The 15423-nt window shown below is 40.6% G+C and overlaps 2 protein-coding genes across 2 annotated transcripts; both read left to right on the top strand.

The window, feature by feature from the left end:
* The first annotated feature begins 1436 nt into the window (after window positions 1–1436).
* Window positions 1437–5537, top strand: LOC133003283 (caspase a-like). Its single transcript, XM_061072965.1, has 8 exons — window positions 1437–1525; window positions 2851–3132; window positions 3228–3322; window positions 3553–3729; window positions 3819–4053; window positions 4570–4707; window positions 4807–4916; window positions 5055–5537. The coding sequence occupies exons 1-8, from the start codon at window positions 1519–1521 to the stop codon at window positions 5166–5168; spliced, it is 1158 nt and encodes a 385-aa protein (XP_060928948.1). The 5' UTR covers window positions 1437–1518; the 3' UTR covers window positions 5169–5537.
* A 4267-nt stretch (window positions 5538–9804) lies between these two features.
* On the top strand, window positions 9805–13898 carry LOC133003279 (caspase a-like). Its single transcript, XM_061072962.1, has 8 exons — window positions 9805–9898; window positions 11225–11506; window positions 11602–11690; window positions 11921–12097; window positions 12187–12421; window positions 12937–13074; window positions 13174–13283; window positions 13423–13898. Exons 1-8 carry the CDS (start codon window positions 9892–9894, stop codon window positions 13534–13536), a joined length of 1152 nt encoding a protein of 383 aa, XP_060928945.1. The 5' UTR covers window positions 9805–9891; the 3' UTR covers window positions 13537–13898.
* The last annotated feature ends 1525 nt before the right edge of the window (window positions 13899–15423 follow it).

Raw genomic sequence — 15423 nt, 5'->3', positions numbered from 1 at the left:
GGATGTAGAGGAGGGGGGGTCCGTCAATCAAGGGGCAGGGACTGGAGAGAGTGGAAGAATGTAAGAAAGGGAAGCCACTTACTATAAAATTTGTTAGAGCTACCTTTCACTGAATATCTGATCTTTTCCAGCTTTAGAAAAGACATGGTGTCGTTGAGCCACTGAGTACTGGAGGGAGCTTTAGTTGACTTCCAACGAGACTCCATTTTAACAGGTTCTTTGAATATACCGGCAGTGTTAGAGCTTTTTAATATATATATCCGTTTACATTATACCAGACAAACAGGAGATAATTGACAAGCAGTCACGTTCTAATCCCATGACTCGCACTCCGCACGTTTAGTTACAAACAAACACGCTCATCACCGCTCACTTGATGCATGCATACAGTTACTCACACCGCAGCCATAGTCAGAGAGGCTGCACGACTGGTAAGGAATCTCTTCCCCAAATCTCTTATCCCGAGAAGTCCTTTCATATCCAGAACATTTTACAATACAATATGTTTAAATATATTTTCTTTAATTTCAATGAATAAATAGCATATATATATCAAATGACCACATGAAAAACGCTTATTTTTTACTGTAGCAGCAGTTCCTGACTGCACATCACATAGCCCACTGTAACACCTGAACACTTTGTACTGTGCTGTGCATCACGTCAGGTCCTGCCTGCTCTGTGAGGTTCTCTTATGGTCCTAAGTGAGTCCAATAGTGAGGGCGATAATGATGATGATTAGACATAGTCCAACACAACCTCATATCAGGATCTTCTTCTGCATGGGGGACAATGAGAGGGGAACCAGGAAGACTGGAGTCAAATCATAATTCAGTGGAAAAAGGAGAAAGAATAAAAAGAAAAGGAGAAGAGGAAATGTTGCTGCTGCACAGTGTTTGATTATAAGTGGGTAAATAATTATACAGGTCAGGACCCTTGAAGGGAGTTGGGGTCATCTGGTGCATGGAATTACTCCACCTTTGAGTGCTGTTACAGATATTTACCAAGAGGTGGCACAGTTGTTCCACTGTGGTGGGTTGTAAGAAGAGGGAGTTACATGGGATAATTACACACCACTCTCTGTGAATATGGGGAATGAGGAGCTGGAGCTCCTCACACATGTATTCCAATGCACACACACACACACACACACACACACACACACACACACACACACACATTATTATTATAATCGTTTGTACTTGTTTAAAAAAAAGTTCACAAATAAATTAAAGTTTCACAAATAATATTTCTGCATTTGTGTGGATTTGTGTGGATTTGTGTGTGGATACATACGAATCCCCCTCCATCGGCATCTTGGTGAGGAGTGTGCGAACTATCCCTTTAAGGTTCTTCGAAGGAGCTGATGTTTCCAGGTGTTTCCTCCCCCCCCCCCCCCCCCCCCTCCTCCCACCCCTTAACTGAAGATACGCGACCTGTGGTGAATTGACAGGAGACTCTCTCTCGTCTGGTTTGCAGACTGCAGCAAGAAGAACTCTGTGACACGACATCTGTGCAATGGACGGTAAGAGTTTAGGATCTGAATGTAACTTTACGCGCCACCGTGGCACATCGCAAAATCTACTGTATGTACAATATGGAGGCGATCAGCCAGGTAACGCAGAGGTGGTTGATCGGTGTTTGTTATCAGGGCGAAGAGGAGGATGAGTTTCAGAAACATGACTTCATCTTTCACAGCTTGAATTTGTCCTAAACGTTTCGATCAGGCTTCCCTACAGTTTCCTATAGGACCAACGTGTCTATGTTCCAGTTAAAAGAGAAAGTGAAAGTATGCAAGCTCTATTATGTAAATGTCGACAAGCCTCTTCAATGCGATTTAACTCGACTATAATATATGTGTTTGTCTACATTATATTCAAAGCTAGTGAAGTGTTTGTTCGGGTTTGGGTTGAAACCATAAAGGAAGGTCAAAGTACTCAAGTCATCTCATAAAGTTGATCTCAGCTGAAGGATCTGGTGACGTTGGACTGAAACAAAAGCCTTCTGTTGTGTTGGCTAATGCTTGTAAAAATGCTAAGCTATTATCATTCAAGACAATTTAAAAAGTAGACTGTATATAAAGATGGAACAACACATCTGTGCACTGTAGTGTGGTGTCTGTCTCTGCTGTCAATCACTACGTTTCAGCCAGTTTTAGTAACGTTAAATAAGTATTAAAAAAATATCAGATTTGTTTTACTGGGGTTCCTGTTGTTGTCCCCAATCTATTAAAATGATCACAAGATGAGTTCAACTGCAGCACAAAACACATCCTCTGAAATAACTGTACAGTTGAATCAACCCTCTTTTAAACCTACTTCATGACTATAGGATTTATAACAGGACTGTTATATTAGACTGCTTTAGTTTGAACTTGTTGTCCTTTATACGTTGAGTACAAAGCATCACTAAATACACAGATTGATTCTACATAATTTTCTGATTAAACTTACGAGCATTTGAGCCTCTTTTTGTCACTGTAGGATTAGGAATTAAACACTTAAGTGTCCAGGATGAAGTGTTAAAGAGCTGTTAGATGTCATGATATGTAATGTCTTAAAACTCAACTGTTGTCCTTTCTAAGGGTTGGAAAAGATATAATGTTTTGAAAATAATTCTGTAATTATTCTATTCAATGTTCTCCCTGCATGTTAGTGTGTTTTCTGCTGGTTCTCTCGCTTCCTCCCATATTCTAATGACGTCTAAATTCCAAGTATAGAGTCCAAAGAAGCCCAAACACTTAAATTGCCCACAGGTTGCTTGTCTTAGCCCTGTGAGTTGGTCAGGATCCATGTGTATAAGTTTTGCAATTTACTTTACTTTTACCATGATTTATATTCCGTTCTCTAGACAAGCTCGCCAAGGTGAGAACGAAGTTCGTGGAACAGGTGTCCATACCAACTCTTGATCGGCTCCTAGACAACATTCTGGAGGATCGCATTGTGAACGACTGGCAAAAAGACGCCATACTGGAGGGGAACAGCACCAGAGAGAACAAGGCGCGCTGCCTCATCGACACGGTGAGGAGAAAAGGTGATAAAGCCAGCATGATGATGATCGATCACCTTCAAAGCTGTGATCTCTTTCTTTACTCTGAGCTGGGCCTCGGCCCGCTACCGCCTGCTCCACCGGGTGAGAACTTATTCTACTCTTTCCAAACCAATATTGTATTTTCAGTCTCAAATACTTCATTTTATTACGTAATCTTGTATTTCTGTGGTTTGCAGCGGCAGAGCCTCGGAGCATTAAGGAGGGGGGCTGGTCGACCACACTCATTCCCACTACTAAGGATTTCTGGAGGAATAAACAGAACAAGAAAGATGTCAGTCTCTCATTAAAGTCATATAAATGTGGCTTAATTGATAGAATTACCCTATTGCTATTTTATTATCTAGTGGAAACAATGGGACATTTTATTGAGTTAGTTTGCATCTCAGTTTACCTCAAAATTGTTTTCTAAAATGTATCTTGTGAAAGTTTTCATTGTAGACATGGTAAATTTTTGTTAATTTACATATAAGACGACAATATCCTTTAAACTCTTCCTTTCAGATTTACCCTGTGACCAAAGATAACTTTAGGAATCGTGTGGCGCTGCTTATCACCAATATAAAATTCAAGCTTAAGACATTAGACAGACATGGAGCTGAGAAAGACGAGGAGAACGCAGAGAAACTTCTCACAGGTCTGGGATACAAGGTGGTGAAATACACAAACCTCACTGCAAAGGTGTGTCACGGTGAAAAGGGAAATACATATCTTTTTCCTGGTTGACGATGAGTAAATGAAACCTAACTTTTTCTAATTTCTTCTCACAGGCCATCGATGATGCTGTAATCAAGTTCTCTGAACATCCAAAACTCCGAGAGACAGACAGCGTGATGGTGGTTATCATGTCTCATGGCAAGCTGGGAATTATCCTAGGTGTCGACTGGACACCACATGAACCGGATGAGTTCCCAATCGACAACATTTATAAACACTTGGGTCCAGAGAAATGTCCGACTCTGCTGAACAAAACTAAAATCCTCATCATCCAGGCCTGCAGAGGAGGTAATTCTCATCCAGTCTTTACAGATACACCAATCTTTCTCTAGTAAGGGATACGCCCCAACCATACATTTAAAGGTTTGAATGGAAATTGATGTGTTGGAAGTTGAGGAGAAATGAATGCAAGTGAAGTGAAGGGGTTGAGGTGAAGCTGTGTCTCATAGGCTTGTCTGAGAGGAGGGAGACTCTGGTTCTCTCAGGCATCATTCCACCAGTGCTTATTACAGGACACCCAGCCAGTACCTAGAATGAGACATGCAAGCGGTATGAACAGTTGAATGTAGGGATGAGTAAAGGTGCATGAAGTACTGAGGGTAGGGATGAAGGGATGCATGTAGGGATGAAGGAAAGGAGGATGAAGGCATGGGGGTAGGGATGAAGGGAGAAGGTAAGGATGAGGGATGAAGGGATGCATGAAGGGGGTGAGGTGATGAAAGTAACTAAACTTAATTTAATACAAATTCATGAAGGTCTTGTTTTCTGTATCAATCTGTATTAAAAGTGGGCCACATGTTTCAGGTGAGAAAGGCGCTGTGCTGGTGAGCGACTCTGCGGCTGGGCCTGCTGAAATCAGACACGGAGGGTTTTCTCCTGATAGTTTGCAAAGAATCGAACACAGAGAAAAAGACTTCATCTCTCTTCTCTCCAGCACACCTGGTCCGTTTAAATCTAAAATAATCTCATTCTGAAACTCACGACAGAGTGAAGATGAAAGACGATAAATGTATCTTCTTTTTTTCATGTTTTGCGCTGCAGGCACCGTCGCATATAGACATCCTGTTCTCGGGTCTTTGTTAATCCGGTTTACTGTCAACGTATTCAACACGGCCGCAAACGAGGATGACATTGAGGAACTTTTCAGAAAAGTAAGTGTAGACTATTCTTAATCCGTTCTGAGTGTAAAATATTATTGTAAAATGTGTTTAAATGGAAAATAACATCAGTAATAAAGCTGTAATAATGGTCTTGTTTTTTTAAATCTTATACCCTGTCTGTTTCCACAGGTCATGCAATGCTTTGAAGATTACCGCCCTTCAAACATAAGGCAGATGGCAACCAAGGACAGATGCACACTGACAAAACGCTTCTACTTTTATCCAGGTCTCAATCTTGTTTGAGATATTCCTGTTATAAACGTGTTATGATATCTTCAGGAGTTGTACACGTGTTCATAATGTGTGCTATTGGCACATAGGGGATCTATTTACTTCAACGGCCCATGTCTTTGTCAGTTTTGTATTATTACATTTCTACCCTTGGGTTAGGGTTTGGCCAGAGAATCTTTTTTATCCCAGGGTTAAGGGTTGCATACGGTCTATGTGCAGATCTTAGCTGACACTGGTTGAGAGGTGGGGGACACCCTGATATCTCAGGGTTGTGTGTGTGTATATAAGCAGTTAAAGAAAAGTACAGTGAAATTTCATACTTTTGTACTTTTACTTGTGTAAGAATCAACAACAGTTCACACTGTGATGTAACATTTATGAGTAAACAAGAAAAGTTAAAATAAATATGAGAATTGAAAAGACAATTTGCGTCTCTTTGCACATTTGACTATATGCACATTCCCTTTGAACATTGTTAAAATTGTCTACCTCAGTCTTTATCGATGGGTGTGATGAGTGAATATGAATTAGGATTTTTCTTAACTTTGATTTTTCATCTTTGATTTATTTTATTCTATTTTCATATTGTTGTATTTAGACATGTATCGACAACATCAGGTACAGACATGTGGAGAAAAGAATTTCATTGCATTGATAACTTGTTATTTCTGCCTTTGAATCCTTGTTGGACTTTGAAGAAAATCGTCTCTGTAAGTCGATGCCTCCAAATCAAAAACACAAACGCACTGAATGTGATTTCAGACAAACTTTACTTGAAATTAAAAAAAACAAAAAAACAACTTGGATCAAACAAACATAAACATGTTGTCACAATCAGTGTTAATTTCGTTGACGATAACGATAAATATTCGTTAACGCCCCTTTTCCCATGACTAAAGGCTCTTATATACTACTACGTGTCCGTTTCTCGGAGAGTTCTCAGCAGGGGGCAAAGACTCTTTTTGATTTTTACTTCTCCGTCAGTCTACGTCCGGAAAAAATTCACCGCCAAACCCATAGGTGGCGCAACGGAAGACGAGCTCAGAGAAGCCTACCCCATTTGGGAAGAAGAAGTCCACGTGTCTGTTGACATGTTAGCTTGCCTCCCACACACTGAACCATGGCAACTAACAGAACTAAATAAAGTGACACCCAGCGGGTCAAAATGCTGATGTAATCGTTTCTTAGCGCAGCGGTTCCCCGGTCTTGTTTCCGAACTGTGTTGCTGATAACACAGCTTGAATCTGCTTGAGGCTACATGTAGCTAGAAGCTACACGGACCTAGCTCCCCCCAGCTTCCACACACAGTCAGCAGGGACTCCCGACACTAACTACTACTATCCAGTGTTTGCTTCTAACCTGACGGTATTATAGAAACAGTGTCATGATAGAAGTGGAATTAAAGTCGTGACGGCGGGTTCTTGCACTGTTACCACCGCAGTTAGCATGGTGGCTAGCCTAGCCCGCTAGCCTAGCCTGCTAGCGCCGTTTTGAAAGCTCGTTTTAACCGTCTGTAACCGTGCACACATGCCCTCAGTGCTCGAACGAGCCACCGTCAGCCGGACAACACCGCTGGCTTAACACACACGTCACATTAATCGTAGAATCATAGTTGTGTTTGGGTTTAATGCTACATGGAAGTAAACAGGAAGTAAACAGGAAGTTTGAGGTCCGGAAATATACGGAAATGACGTTATACGGAAATTATGTCGTTCGCGGACCAATCACAGCCAAGAGCGGTCCGTCGGGTCTCAAACATGAAGACGGATAGTTAGAAAAATCAGACGTGTACGAAAAGCTGTACGAAGCATTCGGAGAGGGCGTTTCACGACGGATACGGCGGTCTTATCTGTCCGTAATAGAAGAAACGGAGAGGCATAAATTAGCCTTAAGACGAGACGAAGACGTAACGAAATGGATCTTTGAAAATAAAAACTATGACGAAATCTATTTTAATTTTCGTTAACAAGACGAGACGAAACGAAAATGTTGGCGGTTGACTAAGTCACAACAATTTTTAAAAACATAATCGTATCAGGCCGTCATGAAGTACCCGGAGCGGCGAGTGTGTGTGTCTGTGTGTGTGTGCGTGTGTGTGTGCTCCCAGATGCGCTCCGGTCCCGCGGCTCCGCCCCCTGCCGCAGCGCACTCGCTCAGAGAGCTGAGATCAGAGCTCGTTCACATGGAGCAGGCCGGTCACTGACTCACTGCTCACTCACTGCTTCTTAACTATGGAAACAGTGAAAACACAGAGTTTCTCTGGTCTCAGCTGCTCTGAGATCAGCGCCGCAGCCTCTCGATCAGAGCAGAAGCTGCAGTTGGTTTCTACCGAGCTGCAGTTTCCTCCTCCAGTCTGATCTGCTTTAACTTTTTGTTTTCACATTTCGCCAACTAAAATATATAGGCTGCAGCTATATGTTTTTATTTATTTAAAAATAGGGTACTTCTTATTTCATACATTTCCCACAAATATGGGGATGACCCAAATAACCCTACATAGTTCTGCGTTTAATTTATTTCAAAGTAGGCCTACACTTGCCTGTGTATTTTCTTCTCCTCTTCATAAGCATTTGGTGTTTCCCTTTGTTGTAACAGGTAAAAATAAATAAAATGTCAACAGTTTTCTTTATTGTTGTTCTATAATTTCATAAATGCAATAATCTACATATTAGTATAGTATAACTTTATATAAAATTTTATCAGCTTTGTTATCAAATATGTTTTGCGGCTCCAGACAAATTTTATTTGGGTGAAGAGGGGGCAAAATGGCTCTTTTGATAGTAAAGGTTGCCGACCCCTGCTATAGACCAATAGGAGGGACATCTAATGGACAACCTAAGTACTGAAAGCTAGACTAGTATGCAGTTGTAGACACAACACAGGGGGTCCCTGGACCTGAGAAGGGAAGATAAGGAGTTTAATGTGGCTATTAAATGTGACTAAAACTAGACTAAAATGTAATTCGTTTTCGTCGAGTAAAACTAGATTAAAATGTAATTTGTTTTCGTCGACTAAAACTAGACTAAAACTAAGAAGGATAAAAATGACTAAAACTAGACTAAAACTAATATGCATTTTCGTCAAAAGACTAAGACTAAGACTAAATCAAAAATAGCTGCCAAAATTAACACTGGTCACAATACAACACAAAGGCAACAGGTCGAGTAGGCCACATGGTAACATGGTTGCATTGTGCACGTCTGATGAGTCTTTCACGGGGCTACTTTGAATTCATACTGACTGAAGTTCATTCATACAAATAAACAGAAGTAGTTTTACAGGAGGATGTCCTCTTTTCTAATCTCAGGGTTTGTATATATAAAAGAAAGACATAATACAACAAGCGTACGACCTCCAAGCAGACGAGGCTCCATTTTAACAGGTTCTTTGAACATACCAGCAGTGTTAGAGCTTTTTAAAATAGCCGTTTACATTATACAAAACAAACAGGAGATAATTGACAAGCACTCACGTTCTAATCCCATGACTCGCACTCTGCACGTTTAGTTACAAACAAACACGCTCATCACCGCTCACTTGATGCATGCATACAGTCACTCACACCGCAGCCACAGTCAGAGAGGCTGCACGACTGGTAAGGAATCTCTTCCCCAAATCTCTTATCCCGAGAAGTCCTTTCATATCCAGAAAATTTTACAATACAATACGTTTAAATATATTTTCTTTAATTTCAATGAATAAATAGCATATATATTAAATTACCACATGAAAAACGCCTATTTCTTACTGTAGCAGCAGTTCCTGACTGCACATCACAGAGGCCACTGTAACACCTGAACACTTTGTACTGTGCTGTGCATCACGTCAGGTCCTGCCTGCTCTGTGAGGTTCTCTTATGGTCCTAAGTGAGTCCAATAGTGAGGGCGATAATGATGATGATTAGACATAGTCCAACACAACCTCATATCAGGATCTTCTTCTGCATGGGGGACAATGAGAGGGGAAACAGGAAGACTGGAGTCAAATCATAATTCAGTGGAAAAAGGAGAAAGAATAAAAAGAAAAGGAGAAGAGGAAATGTTGCTGCTGCACAGTGTTTGATTATAAGTGGGTAAATAATTATACAGGTCAGGACCCTTGAAGGGAGTTGGGGTCATCTGGTGCATGGAATTACTCCACCTTTGAGTGCTGTTACAGATATTTACCAAGAGGTGGCACAGTTGTTCCACTGTGGTGGGTTGTAAGAAGAGGGAGTTACATGGGATAATTACACACCACTCTCTGTGAATATGGGGAATGAGGAGCTGGAGCTCCTCACACATGTATTCCAATGCACACACACACACACACACACACACACACACACACACACACACACACACACACACACACACACACACACACACACACACACACACACACACACACACACACACACACATTATTATTATAATCGTTTGTACTTGTTTAAAAAAAAGTTCACAAATAAATTAAAGTTTCACAAATAATATTTCTGCATTTGTGTGGATTTGTGTGGATTTGTGTGTGGATACATACGAATCCCCCTCCATCGGCATCTTGGTGAGGAGTGTGCGAACTATCCCTTTAAGGTTCTTCGAAGGAGCTGATGTTTCCAGGTGTTTCCTCCCCCCCCCCCCCCCTCCTCCCACCCCTTAACTGAAGATACGCGACCTGTGGTGAATTGACAGGAGACTCTCTCTCGTCTGGTTTGCAGACTGCAGCAAGAAGAACTCTGTGACACGACATCTGTGCAATGGCCGGTAAGAGTTTAGGATCTGAATGCAACTTTACGCGCCACCGTGGCACATCGCAAAATCTACTGTATGTACAATATGGAGGCGATCAGCCAGGTAACGCAGAGGTGGTTGATCGGTGTTTGTTATCAGGGCGAAGAGGAGGATGAGTTTCAGAAACATGACTTCATCTTTCACAGCTTGAATTTGTCCTAAACGTTTCGATCAGGCTTCCCTACAGTTTCCTATAGGACCAACGTGTCTATGTTCCAGTTAAAAGAGAAAGTGAAAGTATGCAAGCTCTATTATGTAAATGTCGACAAGCCTCTTCAATGCGATTTAACTCGACTATAATATATGTGTTTGTCTACATTATATTCAAAGCTAGTGAAGTGTTTGTTCGGGTTTGGGTTGAAACCATAAAGGAAGGTCAAAGTACTCAAGTCATCTCATAAAGTTGATCTCAGCTGAAGGATCTGGTGACGTTGGACTGAAACAAAAGCCTTCTGTTGTGTTGGCTAATGCTTGTAAAAATGCTAAGCTATTATCATTCAAGACAATTTAAAAAGTAGACTGTATATAAAGATGGAACAACACATCTGTGCACTGTAGTGTGGTGTCTGTCTCTGCTGTCAATCACTACGTTTCAGCCAGTTTTAGTAACGTTAAATAAGTATTAAAAAAATATCAGATTTGTTTTACTGGGGTTCCTGTTGTTGTCCCCAATCTATTTAAAATGATCACAAGCTGAGTTCAACTGCAGCACAAAACACATCCTCTGAAATAACTGTACAGTTGAATCAACCCTCTTTTAAACCTACTTCATGACTATAGGATTTATAACAGGACTGTTATATTAGACTGCTTTAGTTTGAGCTTGTTGTCCTTTATACGTTGAGTACAAAGCATCACTAAATACACAGATTGATTCTACATAATTTTCTGATTAAACTTACGAGCATTTGAGCCTCTTTTTGTCACTGTAGGATTAGGAATTAAACACTTAAGTGTCCAGGATGAAGTGTTAAAGAGCTGTTAGATGTCATGATATGTAATGTCTTAAAACTCAACTGTTGTCCTTTCTAAGGGTTGGAAAAGATATAATGTTTTGAAAATAATTCTGTAATTATTCTATTCAATGTTCTCCCTGCATGTTAGTGTGTTTTCTGCTGGTTCTCTCGCTTCCTCCCATATTCTAATGACGTCTAAATTCCAAGTATAGAGTCCAAAGAAGCCCAAACACTTAAATTGCCCACAGGTTGCTTGTCTTAGCCCTGTGAGTTGGTCAGGATCCATGTGTATAAGTTTTGCAATTTACTTTACTTTTACCATGATTTATATTCCGTTCTCTAGACAAGCTCGCCAAGGTGAGAACGAAGTTCGTGGAACAGGTGTCCATACCAACTCTTGATCGGCTCCTAGACAACATTCTGGAGGATCGCATTGTGAACGACTGGCAAAAAGACGCCATACTGGAGGGGAACAGCACCAGAGACAACAAGGCGTGCTGCCTCATCGACACGGTGATGAAGAAAGGCGATAAAGCCAGCATGAAGATGATCGCTCACCTTCAAAACTGTGATCGCGTTCTTTACTCTGAGCTGGGCCTCGGCCCGCTACCGCCTGCTCCCCCGGGTGAGGATTTATTCTACTCTTTCCAAACCAATATTGTATTTTCAGACTCAAATACTTCATTTTATTACGAAATCTTGTATTTCTGTGGTTTGCAGCGGCAGAGCCTCAGAGCATTAAGGAGGAGTCAACCACACTCATCCCCGCTACTGAGGATTTCTGGAGGAATAAACAGATCAAGAAAGATGTCAGTCTCTCATTAAAGTCATATAAATGTGGCTTAATTGATAGAATTACCCTATTGCTATTTAATTATCTAGTGGAAACAATGGGACATTTTATTGAGTTAGTTTGCATCTCAGTTTACCTCAAAATTGTTTTCTAAAATGTATCTTGTGAAAGTTTTCATTGTAGACATGGTACGTTTTTGCTAATTGACATATAAGACGACAATATCCTTTAAACTTTTCCTTTCAGATTTACCCTGTGACCAAAGATAACTATAGGAATCGTGTGGCGCTGCTTATCACCAATATAAAGTTCAAGCTTAAGAGATTAGACAGAGATGGAGCTGAGAAAGACGAGGAGAACGCAGAGAAACTTCTCACAGATCTGGGATACGAGGTGGTGAAATACACAAACCTCACTGCAAAGGTGCGTCACGGTGAAAAGGGGAATACATATCTTTTTCCTGGTTGACGATGAGTAAATGAAACCTAACTCTTTCTAATTTCTTCTCACAGGCCATCGATAATGCTGTAATCAAGTTCTCTGAACATCCAAAACTCCGAGAGACAGACAGCGTGATGGTGGTTATCGGGTCTCACGGGGAACTGGGAATTATCCTAGGTGTTGACTGGACACCACATGAACCGGATGAGTTCCCAATCGACGACATTTATAAACACTTGGGTCCAGAGAAATGTGCGGCTCTGCTGAACAAAACTAAAATCCTCATCATCCAGGCCTGCAGGGGAGGTAATTCTCATCCAGTCCTTTCAGATACACCAAGCTTTCTCTAGTACGGGCTACGCCCCAACCATAAATTTAAAGGTTTGAATGGAAATTGATGTGTTGGAAGTTGAGGAGAAATTAATGCAAGTGAAGTGAAGGGGTTGAGGTGAAGCTGCGTCTCATAGGCTTGTCTGAGATGAGGGAGACTCTGGTTCTCTCAGGAATCATTCCACCAGTGCTTATTACAGGACACCCAGCCAGTACCTAGAATGAGACATGCAAGCGGTATGAACAGTTGAATGTAGGGATGAGTAAAGGTGCATGAAGTACTGAGGGTATGGATGAAGGGTTGATGTAGGGATGAAGGAAAGGAGGATGAAGGCATGAGGGTAGGGATGAAGGGAGAAGGTAAGGATGAGGGATGAAGGGATGCATGAAGGGGGTGAGGTGATGAAAGTAACTAAACTTAATTTAATACAAATTCATGAAGGTCTTGTTTTCTGTATCAATCTGTATTAAAAGTGGGCCACATGTTTCAGATGAGAAAGGCGCTGTGCTGGTGAGCGACTCTGCGGCTGGACCTGCTGAAATCAGACACGAAGGGTTTTCTCCTGATAGTTTGCAAAGATTCGTACACAGAGAAAAAGACTTCATCTCTCTTCTCTCCAGCACACCTGGTCGGTTTAAATCTAAAATAATCTCAATCTAAAACTCACGACAGAGTGAAGATGAAAGACGATAAATGTATCTTCTTTTTTTCATGTTTTGCGCTGCAGGCACCGTGGCATATAGAGATACGGTACGGGGGTCTTTGTTAATCCGGTTTACTGTCAACGTATTCAACACGGCCGCAAACGAGGATGACATTGAGGAACTTTTCAGAAAAGTAAGTGTAGACTATTCTTAATCCGTTCTGAGTGTAAAATATTATTGTAAAATGTGTTTAAATGGAAAATAACATCAGTAATAAAGCAGACAGGATGGTCTTGTTTTTATAAAATCTTATACCCTGTCTGTTTCCACAGGTCATGCAACGCTTTGAAGATTACCGCCCTTCAAACATAAGGCAGATGGCGACCAAGGAAAGATGCACACTTACAAAACGCTTCTACTTTTATCCAGGTCTCAATCTTGTTTGAGACACTTCTTATGATCATGTTATACCTTGAGGGGTTGTACACATGTTCATAATGTGTGCTATTGGCACATAGGGGATCTATTTACTTCAACGGCCCATGTCTTTGTCAGTTTTGTATTATTACATTTCTACCCTTGGGTTAGGGTTTGGCCAGAGAATCTTTTTTATCCCAGGGTTAAGGGTTGCATACGGTCTATGTGCAGATCTTAGCTGACACTGGTTGAGAGGTGGGGGACACCCTGATATCTCAGGGTTGTGTGTGTGTATATAAGCAGTTAAGGAAAAGTACAGTGAACTTTCATACTTTTGTACTTTTACTTGTGTAAGATTCATCAACAACAGTTCACACTGTGATGTAACATTTATGAGTAAACAAGAAAAGTTAAAATAAATATGAGAATTGAAAAGACAATTTGCGTCTCTTTGCACATTTGACTATATGCACATTCCCTTTGAAAACTGTTAAAATTGTCTACCTCAGTCTTTATGGATGGGTGTGATGAGTGAATATGAATTAGGATTTTTCTTAACTTCGATTTTTCATCTTTGATTTATTTTATTCTATTTTTATATTGTTGTATTTAGACATGTATCGACAACATCAGGTAGAGACATGTGGAAAAAAGAATTTCATTGCATTGATAACTTGATATTTCTGCCTTTGAATCCTTGTTGGACTTTGAAGAAAATCAGTTGATGCCTCCAAATCAAAAACACAAACACACTGAATGTGATTTTTCAGACAAACTTTACTTGAAATTAAAAAAAACAAAAAAACGACTTGGATCAAACAAACATAAAAATGTCGTCACAATACAACACAAAGGCAACAGGTCGAGTAGGCCACATGGTAACATGGTTGCATAGTGCACGTCTGATGAGTCTTTCACGGGGCTACATTGAATTCATACTGACTGAAGTTCATTCACACAAATAAACAGAAGTCATTTGACAGGAGGATGTGCTCTTTTCTAATCTCAGGGTTTGTATACGTAAAAAAAAGACATAATACAACAAGCGTACGACCTCCAAGCAGACGAGACTCCATTTTAACAGCTTCTTTGAACATACTGGCAGTGTTAGAGCATTTTTATATATATATATCAGTGTACACTTTATAAAAAAAACAGACAGGAGACTATTAACAAGCACTCACGTTCCTATCCAATGACTTGCACTCAGCACAAACAAACACGCTCATCACTGCTCACTTGATGCATGCATACACGCAGTCACTCACAGCGCAGCCACAGCCAGAGAGGCTGCACGACTGGTAAGGCCCGGACGAAAGGGACGTTTGAAAAAGTTTGGCAGTGTGATGATAATTCTACGAGCAAAACAAAAAAATCTTCTTCCCCTTTTCACAACAGAATACAAAAAAAACGCCGCTTTACAGTGGACTAAACCATGCAGGGCCTTCCAAGGGTGGTAGAGGACATCCTGGACAGAGTAAAGAAAAGATAATGGAAATTAACACAGGAAAAGAAACAGATCTATAGATAACGTGGCTTTGAAAACACTGCCGATAAGTGGGCTGATACTTTGCCTGTACAGCACGAAGTAGACATTACAACTGAATATTTGGAAGTTGGAATGTATTAGTATAGCCAGAGATGGGCAGTATTTCTATTACTTGTATTTGAAATACGTATTTCAATTACTTTGAGTATTTTGTAATTTGTATTTGATAGGGCCGATAAAAAATCTAACGTAATTTGTAACAAAATACTTTAGAGTGCAGTAAATTTGTATTTAAAATACTCAAGATACTTTCTCAACGAATCCAAAAACAATTCACGAGTTCACCTATTCTTCAAAATGCGCTGTCTACCACCACGATTGTCAGGAGAAAGGAAGCCAATCCACCAGCTTATGCTCCACTCAGCTG

This window comes from Limanda limanda, chromosome 6, assembly GCF_963576545.1.
Source record: "Limanda limanda chromosome 6, fLimLim1.1, whole genome shotgun sequence".
NCBI classification, from domain to species: Eukaryota; Metazoa; Chordata; class Actinopteri; order Pleuronectiformes; family Pleuronectidae; genus Limanda; species Limanda limanda.
Note: the sequence above shows the minus strand (reverse complement) of the source record. Positions and strands in the feature narration are given on the sequence as shown.